At 48.2% G+C, this 16,988-nt stretch overlaps 1 protein-coding gene across 1 annotated transcript in view; it reads right to left on the bottom strand.

The window, feature by feature from the left end:
• shc2 (SHC (Src homology 2 domain containing) transforming protein 2) overlaps window positions 1-16,763 on the bottom strand; it is a 65,264-nt gene extending 48,501 nt beyond the window's left edge. The window contains exon 1 of the mRNA XM_056277449.1: window positions 15,934-16,763. Coding sequence (XP_056133424.1) covers window positions 15,934-16,719 — 786 coding nt within the window. The 5' untranslated portion in view covers window positions 16,720-16,763. The remainder of the gene's footprint in view (window positions 1-15,933) is intronic.
• Window positions 16,764-16,988: the final 225 nt, after the last annotated feature.

Here is a 16,988-nt window from a genome sequence, read left to right as displayed (position 1 = left end):
CGCCTCAGAAAAACATCCCCTGTCTTTAGGCAAGCAGAACAAGCACAAAGAGAGTCCATGGACAGTCTGGTGAGTAGAGTAAAGAAGCTTGCATCAACGTGTGAGTTCCGTGACAACAAAGATGATTTCATCCGTGACCAAGTTATCGATAAATGCATTTCAAACCCACTGCGCCGGCAGCTGTTGCGTGAAAAAGACTTGAAACTCGCAGGGCTCCGAGAAATGGTTGTTTGCATGTGACGCCACGAACTACAGATCACTGGCGTAACATATTTATTATGGGCCCTGGTGCAAGCAACCCTCGTAGACCCCCCCCCCCTGCCTCTCTCTCACTCGCTGACACACACACACCACCACCACCATAGGTGGGTTTAGTAAGTACTTTTAGTAATTTATTTTTATAGCACCTTTCACAGATATGCAATCACAAAGTGCTTCACATCATAAAATATGACAAATAAAATAGAAATATCAAAGTAACAGCCAAAGTTTACACAGATGAGTTATTGTAAAGGTCAGTACGTCAAAGATTGGCTACACTTCAGAACCACGGAGAGCGGACGCACCAAGGACCGAGTTCGGAAACCTAAACAGACGGTCTCTAAATCAAATCAGTCGACAAGGCAATGAAACAAGTCAACTAAGCAACTAGGCTGTAATATAGCTAATAGCCTTGTCATTCGACAGTAACAGGGGAGCACACATCAGACTCAAAACCTGCTAGATTGCATGGTAGCTTTCCTTTTTTTTCCTTGCTCTCCTTCCTCTTTTTACATCCACTTTTATGTGTGTAACTCGTGCTTGCTTGCTTGATTTTATTTTTTTCCCTGTTAATTAGGTACGCTAGATAGGTAAATGATATTGCGCGCGCTAAACAAGCTATCATCACATGCTCAAAACAGACATGTAACATTGGACTAGGACAATGCATGCAGAAATATTGACGGGCCCCCCCTAGCGACGGGCCGTGGTGCCACTGCACCGGCTGCACCACCTATATTTACGCCAGTGCTACACAGACGGAGGGCAGGAAGTGACTTTCTACACAGGAAGCACTATCACAAACTTTCGAAATGCCTATGTTTGGCGTCATTAACTGAGAAACCACAAGGAGTTTTTATTGAGCACCAAACGTTGTCTGTGAATGTTCTCATTCATCCAGGTCATGGTTATCCAAAGGAGTTGAATCGAGTGCAACTGGACTTGGTATATATCCGTGAAGACGTTTCGCCTCTCATCCAAGAGGCTTCCTCAGTTCGTGCCTTTCTGACTAGACCAAGCTAGTCTGACTGGCTGGTGATGAGACTCACTATTTATCCTCTAGGAGTCGTTGTCAGAGCTATTGATATGCGTGGCTCTTTGTGATCAGATGTTTACCAACGCCCGTCGCTAATAGAGCCATAGATATGAGTGGCTCTTTTGTGTACCGATGTTATGGCCGCGCCCGTCGTTATCGGAGCTATTGATATGCGTGGCTCTCCTGTGCTCCGATTTGCATTTGTTTAGCAGCGACGGTTGTTGGGGGTGTTGATTTCGACTTCATTGTTCAGTGGTCATGAGAGTGGTTGGAGCCGTTAGTGAGCGACTGTTGTTCTTGGAGGCTAGGCTTCTTGAGTCTCCTGGGTAGAGATGAAAGGACGGCATTGTAAGTGGGAGATAGGTGGTGTCGCAGACCTCCTCCTCTGTTGAGGGTTGGTTTTTCCAGTTTCGCATAGATAGCTTCCTTGACCCCTCTTTCAAACCATCTATCTTCTCTGTCCAAAATGTGTACGTTGCTGTCCTCGAAGGAGTGTGTCTTCTCCTTTAGATGTAGATAGACTGCTGAGTCTTGTCCTGAGGAGTTTGGCCTTCTGTGCTGGGCCATCCGTTTGTGTAGTGGTTGTTTGGTTTCTCCTATGTATAGGTCAGTGCAATCCTCATTGCATTGTACGGCATACACCAGATTGCTTTTCCGGGTGTGTGGTACACGGTCTTTGGGATGAACCAGTCTTTGTCGGAGTGTGTTGCTGGGTTTGAAGTATACCGGGATGTGGTATTTGTTGAAAATTCTCCTGAGTTTCTTGGAGCCCCCAGAAACATATGGGATGACTGTGCTCTTCCTTCTGTTCCTTTTCTCCTCGTCGTTCACCTGGTTGGTCTTTTTGGAACGTGTTGCAGTTTTCACAAAGGTCCAACTGGGGTAGCCGCAGGTTTTTAAAGCTCCCCTCAGGTGTTTATGTTCTTCTCGTTGGGCCCGAGTGCTGCTGGGCACATTGTCAGCTCTGTGTTGCAGAGTTCTGATGATGCCCAGTTTGTGTTCCAGCGGGTGGTGTGAGTCGAAAAGTAGATATTGGTCTGTGTGTGTAGGTTTCCTGTAAACCCCAATGTGGAGGCTCCTGTCTTCCCCAATGTGGACGTCACAGTCCAAGAAGGGCAAACTGTTGTTCTTTACGTCTTCCCTTGTGAACTTAATGTTCTTGTCCACTGAGTTGATGTGTTTGGTAAACGCTTGCACCTCTTGTGTTTGGATTTTGACCCATGTGTCATCCACATATCTGAATCAGTGGCTCCGAGGTGTTCCTCTGAAGGAGTTCAGGGCCCTGTGTTCTACCTCTTCCATACATAAGTTGGCCACAATGGGCGATACTGGTGAGCCCATTGCACAGCCGTGCTTCTGTCTGTAAAACTGGTCCCTGAATTGGAAATATGTAGTGTTCAGGCAAAGGTCCAGTAGTTGGCAAATCTGGTCTGGGCTGAGGTTGGTCCTATTGTGGAGGATGTCGTCCCGTAGCAAACGTTGCCTCACAGTTTCCCAAGCCTCCACGCGGCTACCCCAGTTGGACCTTTGTGAAAACTGCAACACGTTCCAAAAAGACCAACCAGGTGAGCGACGAGGAGAAAAGGAACAGAAGGAAGAGCCCAGTTTCTGGGGTCTCCGAGAAACTCAGGAGAATTTTCAACAAACCACACATCCCGGTATACTTCAAACCCAGCAACACACTCCGACAAAGACTGGTTCATCCCAAAGACCGTGTACCACACACCCGGAAAAGCAATCTGGTGTATGCTGTACAATGCAATGAGGATTGCACTGACCTATACATAGGAGAAACCAAACAACCACTACACAAACGGATGGCCCAACACAGAAGGCCAAACTCCTCAGGACAAGACTCAGCAGTCTATCTACATCTAAAGGAGAAGACAAACTCCTTCGAGGACAGCAACGTACACATTTTGGACAGAGAAGATAGATGGTTTGAAAGAGAGGTGAAGGAAGCCATCTATGCAAAACTGGAAAAACCATCCCTCAACAAAGGAGGAGGTCTGCGACACCACCTATCTCCCACTTACAATGCCGTCCTTTCATCTCTACCCAGGAGACTCAAGAAGCCTAGCCTCAAAGAACAACAGTCGCTCACTAACGGCTCCAACCACTCTCATGACCACTGAACAATGAAGTCGAAATCAACACCCCCAACGACCGTCGCGGCTAAACAAATGCAAATCAATAGCTCCGATGGCGACGGGCGCGGCCATAACATCGGTACACAAAAGAGCCACGCATATCTATGGCTCTGTTAGCGACGGGCGTTGGTAAACATCTGATCACAAAGAGCCACGCATATCAATAGCTCTGACAACGACTCCTAGAGGATAAATACTGAGTCTCATCACCAGCCAGTCAGACTAGCTTGGTCTAGTCAGAAAGGCACGAACTGAGGAAGCCACTTGGATGAGAGGCGAAACGTCTTCACGGATATATACCAAGCAATTGACCGAAAACGCTGGAAAAAAATGGCTTGCGAACCGTCGTCTGCGGTCGGGAGGGGCGGAGTCGGATAACGCGCGTGTGTGCAGTGACCATTTCGTCAAAAAAAATTCCTCGTCATAACATAAGACCATGTCCAACATGTCTTAATTTCTGTTTATACCTTTCTCTCATAATGTCGTCTAAACTAGCACAGTTCGGGCTAAACTAGCTCCATCTCATCCATTCTGCTCCTTTCTCTTCCTGCCCTCCATCTGAATCTCGCGCGTCATCAGAATCACATGACTGCAAACAAGCGTCGCAAGGGCGATGGGGTCAGCTGACCAACAAGCGCAAAATGGATAGAAACTACGGTGGCCCTGAAGTGCAAATCACAACAGCGTTTCAGAAAACGGCCGGGAGGGACAAAACACAACGTTTCAGATTACGGAAAGGGTAGGACCATAGACTGTAGGTAGGACAGCATTTCTCGTTTGTGATTGGACAGAATCCTAGCCCATCAATGTCATTTCCTGTTTCTGTTGCGTACTACTCTCACCAGTGTCCTTGCGCAAAAATTTCCTGTTTCTGTTGCGCACTACTCTCACCAGTATCCTTGCACAAACATTTCCTGTTTCTGTTGCGTACTACTCTCACCAGTGTCCTTGCACAAACATTTCCTGTTTCTGTTGCGCACTACTCTCACCAGTGTCCTTGCACAAACATTTCCTGTTTCTGTTGCGTACTACTCTCACCAGTGTCCTTGCACAAACATTTCCTGTTTCTGCTGCGCACTACTCTCACTGTGTCCTTGCACAAACATTTCCTGTTTCTGTTGCGTACTACTCTCACCAGTGTCCTTGCACAAACATTTCCTGTTTCTGTTGCGTACTACTCTCACCAGTGTCCTTGCGCAAATTTTGGATTTAGTTTGCGAGTATGGAAGAGGGGATTGAGTTTATACGGGAATATGTTAAGAAAGGACATTCATATGATGCAATTCTGGATATGCTTTCAACATATCATGACATTAAAATGCCCCGGTCAACCCTGAAATCACTTTTGAAAGAACTAGGACTGAGGAGACGGGGCGGCTACTCTTCAACAGGTGACGTCAGAAGGGCCAACTTATCAGAGCTGTGCGGACCTGGACAGCTGTTTGGATACAGAGCTATGTGGTTGACTTTAAACAGAAACTTTGTCTCTGTGTTAAAAGGGAGACGGTAATGCGAATGCTTCGTGAACTGAACCCACGCGGAACCTTGTCGCGGACACGTCGTAAGTTTACTAGACGCACGTACTGTGGTATGGTTCCAAATTACTTGTGGCATGTAGACGGGTAAGACCCATTAAAACCGTTTGGCATTGCGATATCTGGCTGTATTGACGGGTTCTCCCGCAGAATCATGTGGCTCAAATGTGGACCAACAAACAACAACCCCGAAGTAATAAAAAACAACTTTATTGACTGTATTAAGTTAATAATTAGCTAGCTTGAAATGAGCTAAATGTAGACTAGCCTAGTATTTTTTAAATAGGGCTCACTCCGATAATCCTTGAGCTAACTGGTGACTATTTTACTCATACAAAGTCATTCAAATGCAAGAAATCAGTTCGCCCCGTCTCCTCAGTCCTAGTTCTTTCAAACGTGATTTCAGGGTTGACCGGGACATTTTAATGTCATGATATGTTGAAAGCATATCCAGAATTGCATCATATGAATGTCCTTTCTTAAAACATTCCCGTATAAACTCAATCTCCTCTTCCATACTTGCAAACTAAATTCAAAATTCGTGCAAGGACACTGGTGAGAGTAGTACGCAACAGAAACAGGATATGACATTGATGGGCTAGGATTCTGTCCAATCACAAACGAGAAATGCTGTCCTACCTACAGTCTATGGTCCTACCCTTTCCGTAATCTAAAACGTCGTTGTGTTTTGCCCATCAGGGCCGTTTTATGAAATGTTGTTGTGATTTGCACTTCAGGGCCACCGTAGAAAACCCAGCAGAGAAAGGGGAAAAATTGTAAGTCCCAGATTGTCTACAAATCAGGATCAGTCACAAATTGGTGTGCAAAGCATAAAATGTTACCGGTGTGGTCGTGAAGGACACATGAGTCGTGAATGCACCATAGCAAAGAACAAAAGGTGCAATAAATGTGGCAAAGAAGGGCATTTTGCCAAAATGTGCAAAACAAAGAAAATACACAAAGTAAACAGAGTTACAACCATGACCACACCCACTAAGCACAGCGACAGCGATGATGACCATGTATTAATAATAACAGCTTTTCTAACACTCAAAGTCGCTTTACAATAAACGGGGTGAAACAAGACAACAGATAAACATAACACAGACATACAGGGGTGGATGGGAAGGGGGCTATGAGAGGGAGAAGCGGCAGCCACACACGACGCCAGCAGTACTCTCCCACTTAGACACATACAAAAGAGCAAGAAAAACAAACATCATAAATCACAGATGAAAGCAAGTCTGAAGAGGTGAGTCCTGATTAATAACTTGAATGTGGGCAGATTGCAGCAGTGTCTGATGTGCTTGGGGAGGGAGTTCCAATAGGAGGGGGGCAGCAGGTCGAGTGCTTGTTCCTTAGTCTACCTCAGATTAGGGGTGGATAAGAGGGCGGGGGGGGGTCACGAGAAGGCAATGGAAAAGAGGTGTGTCTTGAGACGGGATTGGAAGAGTGGGAGGGATTCTGAGCTTCTAATGATTTGGGGGAGTGAGTTCCAGAGCCTGGGAGCTGCCCTGGAGAAGGCTCAGTCACCAAATTTTTGTATTTACAGTCCCTGAGCACACTAATGATGGAACACTAACTGTACTAATAAATGACCGGCCAGTCGAAATGCTGACAGACTCTGGGGCTTCCTGTAACACTGTGACTGTGTCCACGTTCAATCAGTTGAGAGCTAAAAGGGACATTAAATTAAGACCCCCCAGAGAAGAAAGTGTATCCATTCGGCTCAACAACACCACTGCAAGTGAAAGGCACTTTCACAGCTGATTTCAAAGCAAGAGAGGAATCAGAACCGGTCACTGCAAAAAAATTCAAGTGATCGAAGAAGCACAGATCTGTGTACTGGGCAGAAAGACGGCTGTTCAGTTGGGGCTTCTTCACATAGGCCCTATTGATCAGGTGAACACCATCCAAACAAAAAAGACAGCAGACTTCGCAGCAGAGTTACAGGAGAAATACAAAGACTGTTTTCAGGGCTTAGGGAAACTGAAAGATTTTCGGCTAGCACTTCATGTAGACAGCAGTGTAAACCCAGTAGCCCAGCCTGTTCGCAGAGTACCATACAGTGTAAGGAAACAGGTGGATGAAAAACTCAAACAACTGGAGGAGATGGATGTCATAGAAAGAGTAAATGGGGCCAATACCCTGGGTGTCACCGTTAGTTATAGTGCATGGTAAGGAAGAGCCAAGACTGTGTGTAGACATGCACAGGGCAAATGAAGCCATTGTTTGAGAACAGCACCCTATCCCCATTATAGATGAAATATTGGAGGATATGACAAGAGCCACGGTGTTTTCAAAACTGGATCTCAAGTGGGGATATCATCAGTTCGTGTTGGAGTCCAGGTTGATAACCACATTTGTCACACACACAGGTTTATGGCGCTGTAAGAGACTGACGTTCGGAATCTCATCTGCTCCTGAGATTTATCAGTATATCATCAGACAGGTCCTACAAGGCATCCCAGGAGTCTACAACATCTCCGATGACATCATTGTTTCAGCAGAAACGACACAACAGCATGATGAGAGACTACACAAAACCAAATCTTAAAACAATCGGTGGAGAAGCAGTTGATGCTCAATGGAAAAAAGTGCCAGTTCCGGATGAATGAACAGGAGTTGATGGCTCATGTGCTGTCCAAAACTGGCATCGGAGCAGCTCAGTCAAAGGTTGAGGCAGTGGAGAACACACATGCCGCCCAACAAATGCTGCTGAGGTGAGGAGTTTCTTAGGGCTTGTGAACTACTGTGGCAGATTCATTCCTAATCTGGCCACTACATCAGAACCTCTTGAGGAGACTCACAAGGCAATCCTGCAAATCGACATGGGGATCAGAGCAGGAAAGAGCTTTTGTAGAGCTGAAGAGACAGTTGGCCAGTTCACATGTATTGGCCTACTTCAACCAGGATGCTGAGACACGTAACAGTTGATGTTGGTCCGGTGGGATTAGGAGCGATAATGAGCCAAAAACAAAGTGACGAACACACAAACCTGTGTATTATGCCAGCTGAGCCTTATCAGACGTAGAGCATCGATACTCTCAGACTGAAAGAGAGGCCCTCGCCATTGTGTGGGCATATGAAAAGTTCCATGTATTCCTGTATGGAAAGGACTTTGTGATGGTCACAGACCACAAGCCTCTTGAAACTATCTACTTGCCAAAGTCCAAGCCACCAGCCAGGATTGCAAGGTGGCCATTAAGGCTGCAGCCCTATCATTTTAAAGTTGGGTATAAACCAGGGCCACAGAATGCAGCTGATTCGCTGTCACGCCTCACAGTTAACCCACCAGTACTCATTGGTACTGCTGAAGATCACATCTACTTTGTGTCTCAACATACAGTACCACATGCTTTCACACCACGACAACTGGAGGACTTGTCAGCGGAGGATCCCACTCTAGTTACCTTGCAGAGATGCATCAAGACTGATGACTGGAGTAAATGTGATACAGCTTATCGTACTGTCAAAACTGAGCTCTCCACTCTTGGGAAAATAGTACTGAGAGGTACACGCATTGTCATTCCACAAGCTGCATGACGACAGACGCAGATGCTAGCGCATGAAGGCCATCGAGGAATTGTAAAAACAAAGCAAAGGCTGAGGACAAAAGTACGCTGGCCCGGAATTGATCGGGAAGCAGAGGAGTTGGTTAAGTCATGTCATGCTTGTCAAGTCAACTGCTCATCTTCACAGGACGTCCCTACTACAAGGACAGAGCTTCTGGCTAAGCCATGGCAGACACTTGCTCTCGACACGTGTGGACCGTTCCCATCAGGAGACCACCTACTGGTACTGACTGATTACTATTCAAGGTGGGTGACTGTTAATATCCTGCAAAGCCCCACCTCAGCGAATATAATTAAACATCTGAGACACTCGTTAGCTACTCATTGCATTCCAGAGTGCATTGTGATGGACAATGGCACTCCGTTTCTTTCAAAAGAATTCGAAACATATCTTCAAGAAAGTGGCATCACACACCGCCACGTCACTACATATTGGCCACAAGCAAATGGTGAGGTTGAAAGACAGAACAGGACACTATGTAAGGCCATACTTGCAGCTTACGCTGAAGGTAGACTAGCGCACTGAGCTTGACGTTTTTCTCATGGCCTACCGCAGCACCCCTCACTGTGTCACTGGACGCAGCCCATCAGAGCTGCTCTTTAATCGCCAGATCACAATGAAACTGCCTGAACTGTCAGTGGACTGCCGGCAGAGGCCTACTGGTCAGGAGGTTGCTGTTTGCCAAACCGATGTGGTGAGAAAGGAGAAAGGCTGTATGTATGCAGACAAACCGAGAAGAGCAAAAGACGGTGCAGTGCAACAAGGTGACAAAGTCCTTCTCCGTCAACACAAACAAAACAACACAAACAACTCCGTATGAGCGAGACCCATACACTGTTGTGAACCGAAAAGGAAATTCAGTCATTCTTGAGAAGGATGGCAGGAAGATGATGCGTCATGTGTCGTTCGTGAAGCTGTGGGTTGAGCCTGACAAAGAGACGGTACCGGTCAGTATTGCTGGAGAGAGTTCAAACAGCCAACCTGCTGAAATACAAGCACCAGAGGAAATTCCTCAGCAGGAAAGTCGGCCTCAAAGAGCCAGGCGACAGCCTGCCCATCTGACAGACTATGTCACTCAGACAGACAGTTGCCATGACGGGGCATAATAACCTCCGGAACTGTCTTCATGGCCCTGGCCATTCAAGTCATTGTTTATGTGAAAAAAAAGAAAATGTTTTGTGTGAATTGAAAGGAAACGTTTTGGTTAAATTTCTGTTGGCGTCAAATTTATGTTTAGGCCTGAATTCTTGTTGACTACGCGGTTACAGTAAACACTTGTATTTGTTAAGTATTGCTTACAGTGAGTACTTGAAAAAGGTCTGTCGTATTGAAAGCTAAATATGTTACCAACAACTGTATTTGTGAGCAGAAGTTTCATAGCATTACATGTTTATGTTATTGAAATATTATGATGGAAGTCAACGTATAAGAAGGAGAGGGATGTAGTGTACGTCACCTCCAGGAGGTACAGGGTTAACAGGTTAAGAGGTCACGTGTGGTGGTTGACGGAAGTTATGTACATTATGTGGAGCAGGAGGTATATTCATTGTATATTGGAGTACGGAATAAAGCAGCCCGTTAACAGCTTGAGTAGTGTAATGTTTTTAGTGTTACTTGAAATACTACAGGTTCACTACAGGTGCATAGAAGATTTATTTATTTATTTATTTATTTATTTATTTTTATTAATGCCATCAGGTGTGGAGGTGTTTGAGAAAGAGCTGAGTCTTTAGCTTCTTAAAGATGGAGAGGGACTCGCTGGATCAAATGGAGTTTGGTAACTTGTTCCACCACCAGGGAACTCCAGAAGAGAAGAGTCTAGGCTAGTGACTTGGGGCCCATTGTGGCAGAAGTGCCAGGTGCCTTTCATTGGCAGAACATAGTGAGCAGGACTTGAGTGTGGACCTGAATGACGGAGTTCAGGTAGGCAGGAGCCGGTTTAGTTGCTGTTCTGTAAGCAAGCATTAAGGTTTTGAATTCGATGCGGGCAGCAACTGGGAAAAATACGCATCTCAGCTTTTCCGACACTCCCGCCACATACGGGCTCACCACAGGGTTATGGTTAGGCAGCTGTTGAAGGACACCAGCTTCAACCAGGGACAACCAGATAACCAGTGGGGATTTCATCAAAGAAGGTTGAATCAGTTCATCTGGACACAACATTTATTGACAGCTACGGTTCATCACTCATCTAAGTGACCTCTTCAGTCCAAACTGACTGCAGGTATCCCACCCTTACGAACAACACAGTACAATACAGTTGCCTAGGGACTGAAACCAACTACCAGTTTCATATGCAAATATGGGTGTGACCATTAACTAGAGTTTCGACGCCCATGTGTACTATTCACAGAGGATCGGGGAATGTTGTAATCACAGCATTTTAAAATGGCGACAAATGTACTCTTAGCCACCACCACCCCCGGTTCAGGGATGGTCATTCCCTCTTCACATAGATGGCCTCTTTGACTCCCCGTTCAAACCAGCATTCCTTCCTATCAAGGACGTGGATATCCTCATCCCTGAAAGAGTGGCCACTGGCCTGTAGATGGTGTAGACTGTGGCGTCCTGGCCTAACATGTTAGCTCTCCTCCATCCTCTCGGTCAGCGTTTGTTTGGTTTCCCCAATGTACAAGTCACGGCAATCCTCCTGGCACAGAGTATGTCTGTCGCCATCTTACAATGCTGTGATTGCAGCTATTCCCCGATCATCTGTGAATAGTACACATGACCATCAAAACTCTAGTTAATGGTGACACCCATATTTGCATATGAAACTGATTGTTGTTTTCAGTCGTTATGCCACTGTATTGTTTATAAGGGTGGGATACCTTTTGTCAGTTGAGACTGAAGAGGTCACTTAGATGAGTGACGAAACCTATCTGTCAATAAATGTTGTGTCCACATGAACTGATTCAACCTTCTTTTGATTTTCTTACCTGGATTATTGAGCATGCATCAAGACAAGCATGACAGTGTGCTGACATCCGTACCGGCTGCCCGAGCACAAAAAGAAAACAGTTCAGGCTGAAATAAAGGCCATGCTGGAAATGGGGGGTAATAGAGGAGTCTAGCAGGGACCAGTGAAGCCCCATCGTCCTCACGTGCAAGTCCAGTGGGTCTATACGGTTCTGAGTAGACTACCACCACATGAACAATGTGTCAAAGTTGACTGCCTATTCAGGCAGCATAGTAGTCTATTCCATTGCCTACCAACACAGGGATCACCGGATCGAATCCCCGTGTTGGTCGGGCATCTCTACAGACACAATTGGCCGTGTCTGCAGGTGGGAAGCTGGATATGGGTGTGTGTCCTGGTCACTGTACTAGTGCCTCCTGTGGTCGGTCAGGGCGCCTGTTCGGGGGGGTGGGTGGGGGGTGGAGGGAACTGGGGGGAATAGCATGATCCTCCCACGCGCTACATCCCCCTGGTGAAATGCCTCACTGTCAAGTGAAAAGAAGCGACTGGTGACTCCACATGTATCGGAGAAGACATGTGGTGGTCTGTAGCCCTCCCTGGTTCGGCAGAGGGAGTTGAGCAGTGAGCAAGACTGCTCGGAAGAGTGGGGTAATTCGCCGGATACAATTGGGGAGAAAAAGGGGGGGGAATCCCCCCCTCAAAAAAAAAACAAGTTCACGCCTATCCAGTGCCGTGGGTTGACAAACTTGTGGACCGGGTCGGCCCTGCTCATTTTTTCACGACACTGGATCTGACCAAGTGCTACTGGCAGATTCCCTTGTCACCAGAATCCAGGGGGGGAAATGGCTTCCTCTACACCAGATGGTTTGTACCAGCGTGTGACTCTTCCATACAGGCTGTTCAGGGTTCCAGCCCAGTTTCAACGCCTCATGGACCAGGTGGTGCGGTCGCATGCTGCATATGCTGCCGCCTACTTGGATGATATTAGCCAAAGTCGCAGCATATGCGGCAAGTGGAGGTGGTGCTCGACTCCTCGAGGTAGGCGGTGCTCATGGCCAACACGAAGAAATGCATGGTCGGGCAGTGAGAGGTACGGTATCTGGGGTACCACTTAGGCAGCAGGCTGATGCATCCCCAGGTAGATAAGACAGCAGCAATTGCAGCTAGTCCAAGGCCTGGGATGAAAAAGCAGGTGAGGGCATTCCTGGGACTACTACACATGGTTCATCCCCGTCTTTGCGGAGCTGACTAGTCCCCTGACCAATGTCACCTGAAAGGGTGCCTCAGGTGGCGTTTGAGAGGGTTAAACAAGTCCCCTGTGGGGAGCCGCTTCTCCACACCCCTAACTTCTCTCTCCCTTTTGTCTTGCAGACTGACGCATCGGACAGAGGGCTGGGGACCGTTTTGTCCCAGGGGGTACAGGGAGTTGATCTGCTGGTGCTGTGCATTAGTCAGAAGTTAGCGGAGAGGGACAGAAGGTACAGCATCGTGGAGAAAGAGTGTCTGGCATCAGTTGGGAGATTGGTTTCCTCCATTTCTACCTCCTGGGGCGCTCATTCACCCTCTGTTTGGATCATACCTGCTCCAGTGGCTCCACCCCATCAAGGATGCCAATGCGTGGATCACCTGTTGGTATCTGGCATTGCAGCCTTTTATGTTCACGGTGATCCATCCATCGGCTGTCGGCCAGATATTGCCCCGGCCTTAAGTTGGACGATGTGGGTATGTGGTAGCGGGGTTTGGTTTGGTGTTGGCTGGAAGTGGAGAGAGGGAGCAGTGGTGCGCGGGAGAGCAGACATTCTGGTAATAGGGAGGCTAATTAGAGATTAGCCTCAACTGTTCCTAGCTAACAAACTGCGCTTGTATTCCGCCGTGAAGCTGGGTCTTGCACTGACACCGATGAGGACATGGCCAGAACACAGGACGTGAGAGACAGAGGGAAGGGACTTCTGAAAGAAGAGAGTAAGACAGCAGCTCCAGCACCACGTACCGGCCCATACAGAGTGCAGACTGAGAGAGAGAGAGAGAGAGAGAGAGAGAGAGAGAGAGAGAGAGAGAGAGAGAGAGAGAGAGAGAGAGAGAGAGAGAGAGAGAGAGAGAGAGAGTAAAAAATTCTTGTGTTACGGCCTAAACTGTATCCAAATCCATCCTGCGACAACAGACTTGTCAGAGTGCAAATAGATAGCAGGCTGCTTTTTACAGCTGTCTGGCTGATGGCTGTATTAACTGCTACAGGGGCTTGTTTGCGGAGTGCATTGCTGTGTCCTTGCTGTCATAGAGGGCAAATTCCGGCCAAAATCAGCTACTGGTGTGGTGTGATGTAGCGTGGATGCATGGGTGCAGAAATATTGTCAAGGAGGAAACGACCGCCAGGGATCCTGTCACTGCTTGTCACTTCCTGGATTAATAGTGTGGCGTGGCGTGGTGTGGTGTGGTGTGGTGTAGCATGGGTGCAGAAATATTGTCAAGGAGGAAATGACTGCCAGGGATCCTGTCACTGCCCGTCACTTCCTGTATTAATAGTGTGGTGTGGTGTGGTGTGGTGTGGCGTGGCGTGGCGTGGTGTGACATGGTGTAGCGTGGATGCATGGGTGCAGAAATATTGTCAAGGAGGAAACGACCGCCAGGGATCCTGTCACTGCCTGTCACTTCCTGGTTTAAGAGCGTGTGTGTGTGTGTGTGTGTGTGTGAGCGAGAGAGAGAGAGAGAGAGAGAGAAGCATGGAGAGAAGAGAAAGAAGTAGGCGATGGTCTTTCTGAAAGGGGAAAAAAGTGCAACACAGCAAAAATCTACTGTCGCTCTGACACTAATACATGCAGCTCGTGCTCCTACCCGAATACATTAACTTTAAAATTGCACATACAGCGGAAGAACTCGCGGTGTCCTTTTAACACTGCCGCCTTCACTTTACTGCCTTAAATCGCTAGCTTCTCTAGAGCAAAGGCTAGCCATGTCGGCGCTCTGCGTTTAGTAAACGAGAGCGTTAGCCAACACCAACCAGCAAACCTGTCAGTGTAAATAAGTCTTCTTTCACTTATTGTTAGTTTAGCCAAACCCCTGGATGGTGGTGTCACTTACACCTAACTTGATCCCAGTGCACTGACTACAACCCCTCCCGGGCCCGGGCCCGAGCCGGCCCACCTCTTCAACATCACATGACGCCAGTGATTGTGATTAAATGTAATTGGATATTGGAATGAATGGTGCCTGTGTAATGCCGTTAGAACGTGGGCACACAGACCCCAGACAATGCTCACCCAGAGCCCTGTCGTTAGTCTGAGGCTGGGAGAGGAGGGGATAGGGGGGTAGGCGGACAACGGTTGCGGGGGGGGGGTCACTGTGGGGAGATCATTGACATGACGTCAGGCAGTCTAGCTCCGGGATGGTAACCCTTTGTGAACATAAATCTGTTTGGACACACCAACAGAACATGTCTCTTCAGCCACGGCGCAGGCTTTTGTAGCACAAACCAGCCCAGTTGCATGTATAATCAATGCCACATTTCTGGTGGGGAAAGGAAGGAGTGATCTCCTATTTCCGGATGTAGCCAAACCTTCATTTTTTTTGTGTGTGATAAGAGCGCGGGGAACTGCGTCCTTAAAAGTTATTCGGGACGGGGCTGACTCAGACAAAGCAAAGTCCCAGCAATATCAACGAAAGTGTTGAGGCTCATTGTGTCGATGGAGCATCGTAAACTGAAAGGTTATGGCTGGAATCCCATCGCCTCGGTCCAAACGTGACAGTAAACATCCACCACAGAAGGCACGCCACTCCCACATGCAACCGCACATCAGATGTCCACCAGAGCTCATGCAACATTTCAGCTTAGGGTCTCATATCTATATTACATCACGTATGTACATATCGTATATGTTGCATTGCTGCATTACATGCAGCCCCCGAAACAGCGTTGGGAATATCTTTACAGCTGTAATCTACAACACATGTAATTTATGATAATAAAAAAAAATACACCGAGAAGTATTCTGGATTTCTCCACCCTGGAGCTCATTTGATACCCAGACACAGTCCTCCAATCAGACACGCCAAACCGTCCACCTGGACTAAATGATGTGTTCATCAGACATCAACACATGGACTACGTAAAGAAATGACAAGGCTGTGACGTCCTCGTGTTTCTCACACAGGTACGGAAGCCGGGGAAGAAGGTCACCAGTAGGATCTGACCCAGGGGTAAATATCAACAAGTTATGATAGCTAGTTGCAGAAGAGCATGGGTTTTTGGCTGAGACAAACATCGCTTGTTTTGTTGGCACTTTTAAAGAAGACATGCTTGGCAGATCTGCTGTAAAAACTGAAGGAGATAATTGAAAAACCGTACCCTTAACCTACACTACTAAACCCGTGTGCGTGAAGTTAGTCCCGAGCTAAGTGAGTCTTTAACTACCCTTCAACACAGAGAATGAGACAATAAAGGTGGTCTTTGAGACTCACTCTGACAATATAGGAGACCCCCGGTCCAGCAATCTTCTTGTCAGGATGCAGCCAGCCCTGGGAGGGCTTGTGGATGAAGCTTCCTTTCTGGTTGAAGTCCTCTCCCCCCAGCCACATGCCTTCAACCCTGGTCCTGCGGCTCATTCCTGACCTAGAGCCCCCGGAGCTCCCCGTGGCCTCGGTGGCCCCGAATCCATGGCCCCCAGGACTGGTGGAGGTGGTTGCTGCTGCTCCTACTGCTGCTGCTGCTGCTCTCTGCCCTCGAATGGTCTGTAGGGAACATGGGGTGACACACACAGGGTCACAGGAGTTGAGCACCGCGGCCAAGCTAGCCACAGGGCCGCTGGCTGAGCTCCCGCCACCCGGCCCGTGTGATGAGGAAGAGGAGGTTTGCGAGGGAGCTGCCGCTGCCTTGCCAGAGTCCTTGCTGGAGCTGGAGCTGGAGCTGGAGCTGGAGTTGGAGGGGCTCCGGCTGAGCAGGGAGTTGGAGAACTTCCACTGGGGCATCTTGGGGATGAGCATGCAGAAGGTGGTGGCAGCGTCCTGCTCCCCATCCAGGCACTGGGAGTCGGCCAGGGCCGCAGCCCCGGTGGACAAGGAGGAGGAGGAGGTGGTCCCGGTGCTCGGATCCAGAGGACGCAGCGGGGGTAGAGGCAGGCTGGGGGTGGAGGAGGGAACCACCGGGGTGGCCACTACTTTGCCGCTCATGGCTAAGCTCTGCATCAGGCCGTCGGAGGAGGTCACAGAGTCGTTGCGAAAGCGGCCATACTTTGGCTTAAGGAGCATGCCCGGAGAAGCCGCCTGAAGCAGGGGCTGAGAGAGGGGGTGGGTGGAGGGGTGGGGGGGAGGATAACTGACAGAGGATGAGGAGAATGGGGACGGGAAAGGGGGTGGGCTACGACGGTAGCGGGGTAAAATCTGGCGAGAAATTCTTCGGGGCAGAGTCCTATATCCTTGTCAATGCCAAGGGAGCGCTGTCTGGTCCTCTCCCACTTGCGCACAAGCACACATGCTCTCCTCCCATTCTCACGCTGCTCTCGTCCTCATCTGAGCTG

The sequence above is a fragment of the Lampris incognitus genome, chromosome 3 (genome assembly GCF_029633865.1).
Source record: "Lampris incognitus isolate fLamInc1 chromosome 3, fLamInc1.hap2, whole genome shotgun sequence".
Lineage (NCBI taxonomy): Eukaryota > Metazoa > Chordata > Actinopteri > Lampriformes > Lampridae > Lampris > Lampris incognitus.
The sequence above is the reverse complement of the archived record's forward strand: the minus strand, read 5'-3'. Positions and strand labels throughout refer to the sequence as shown.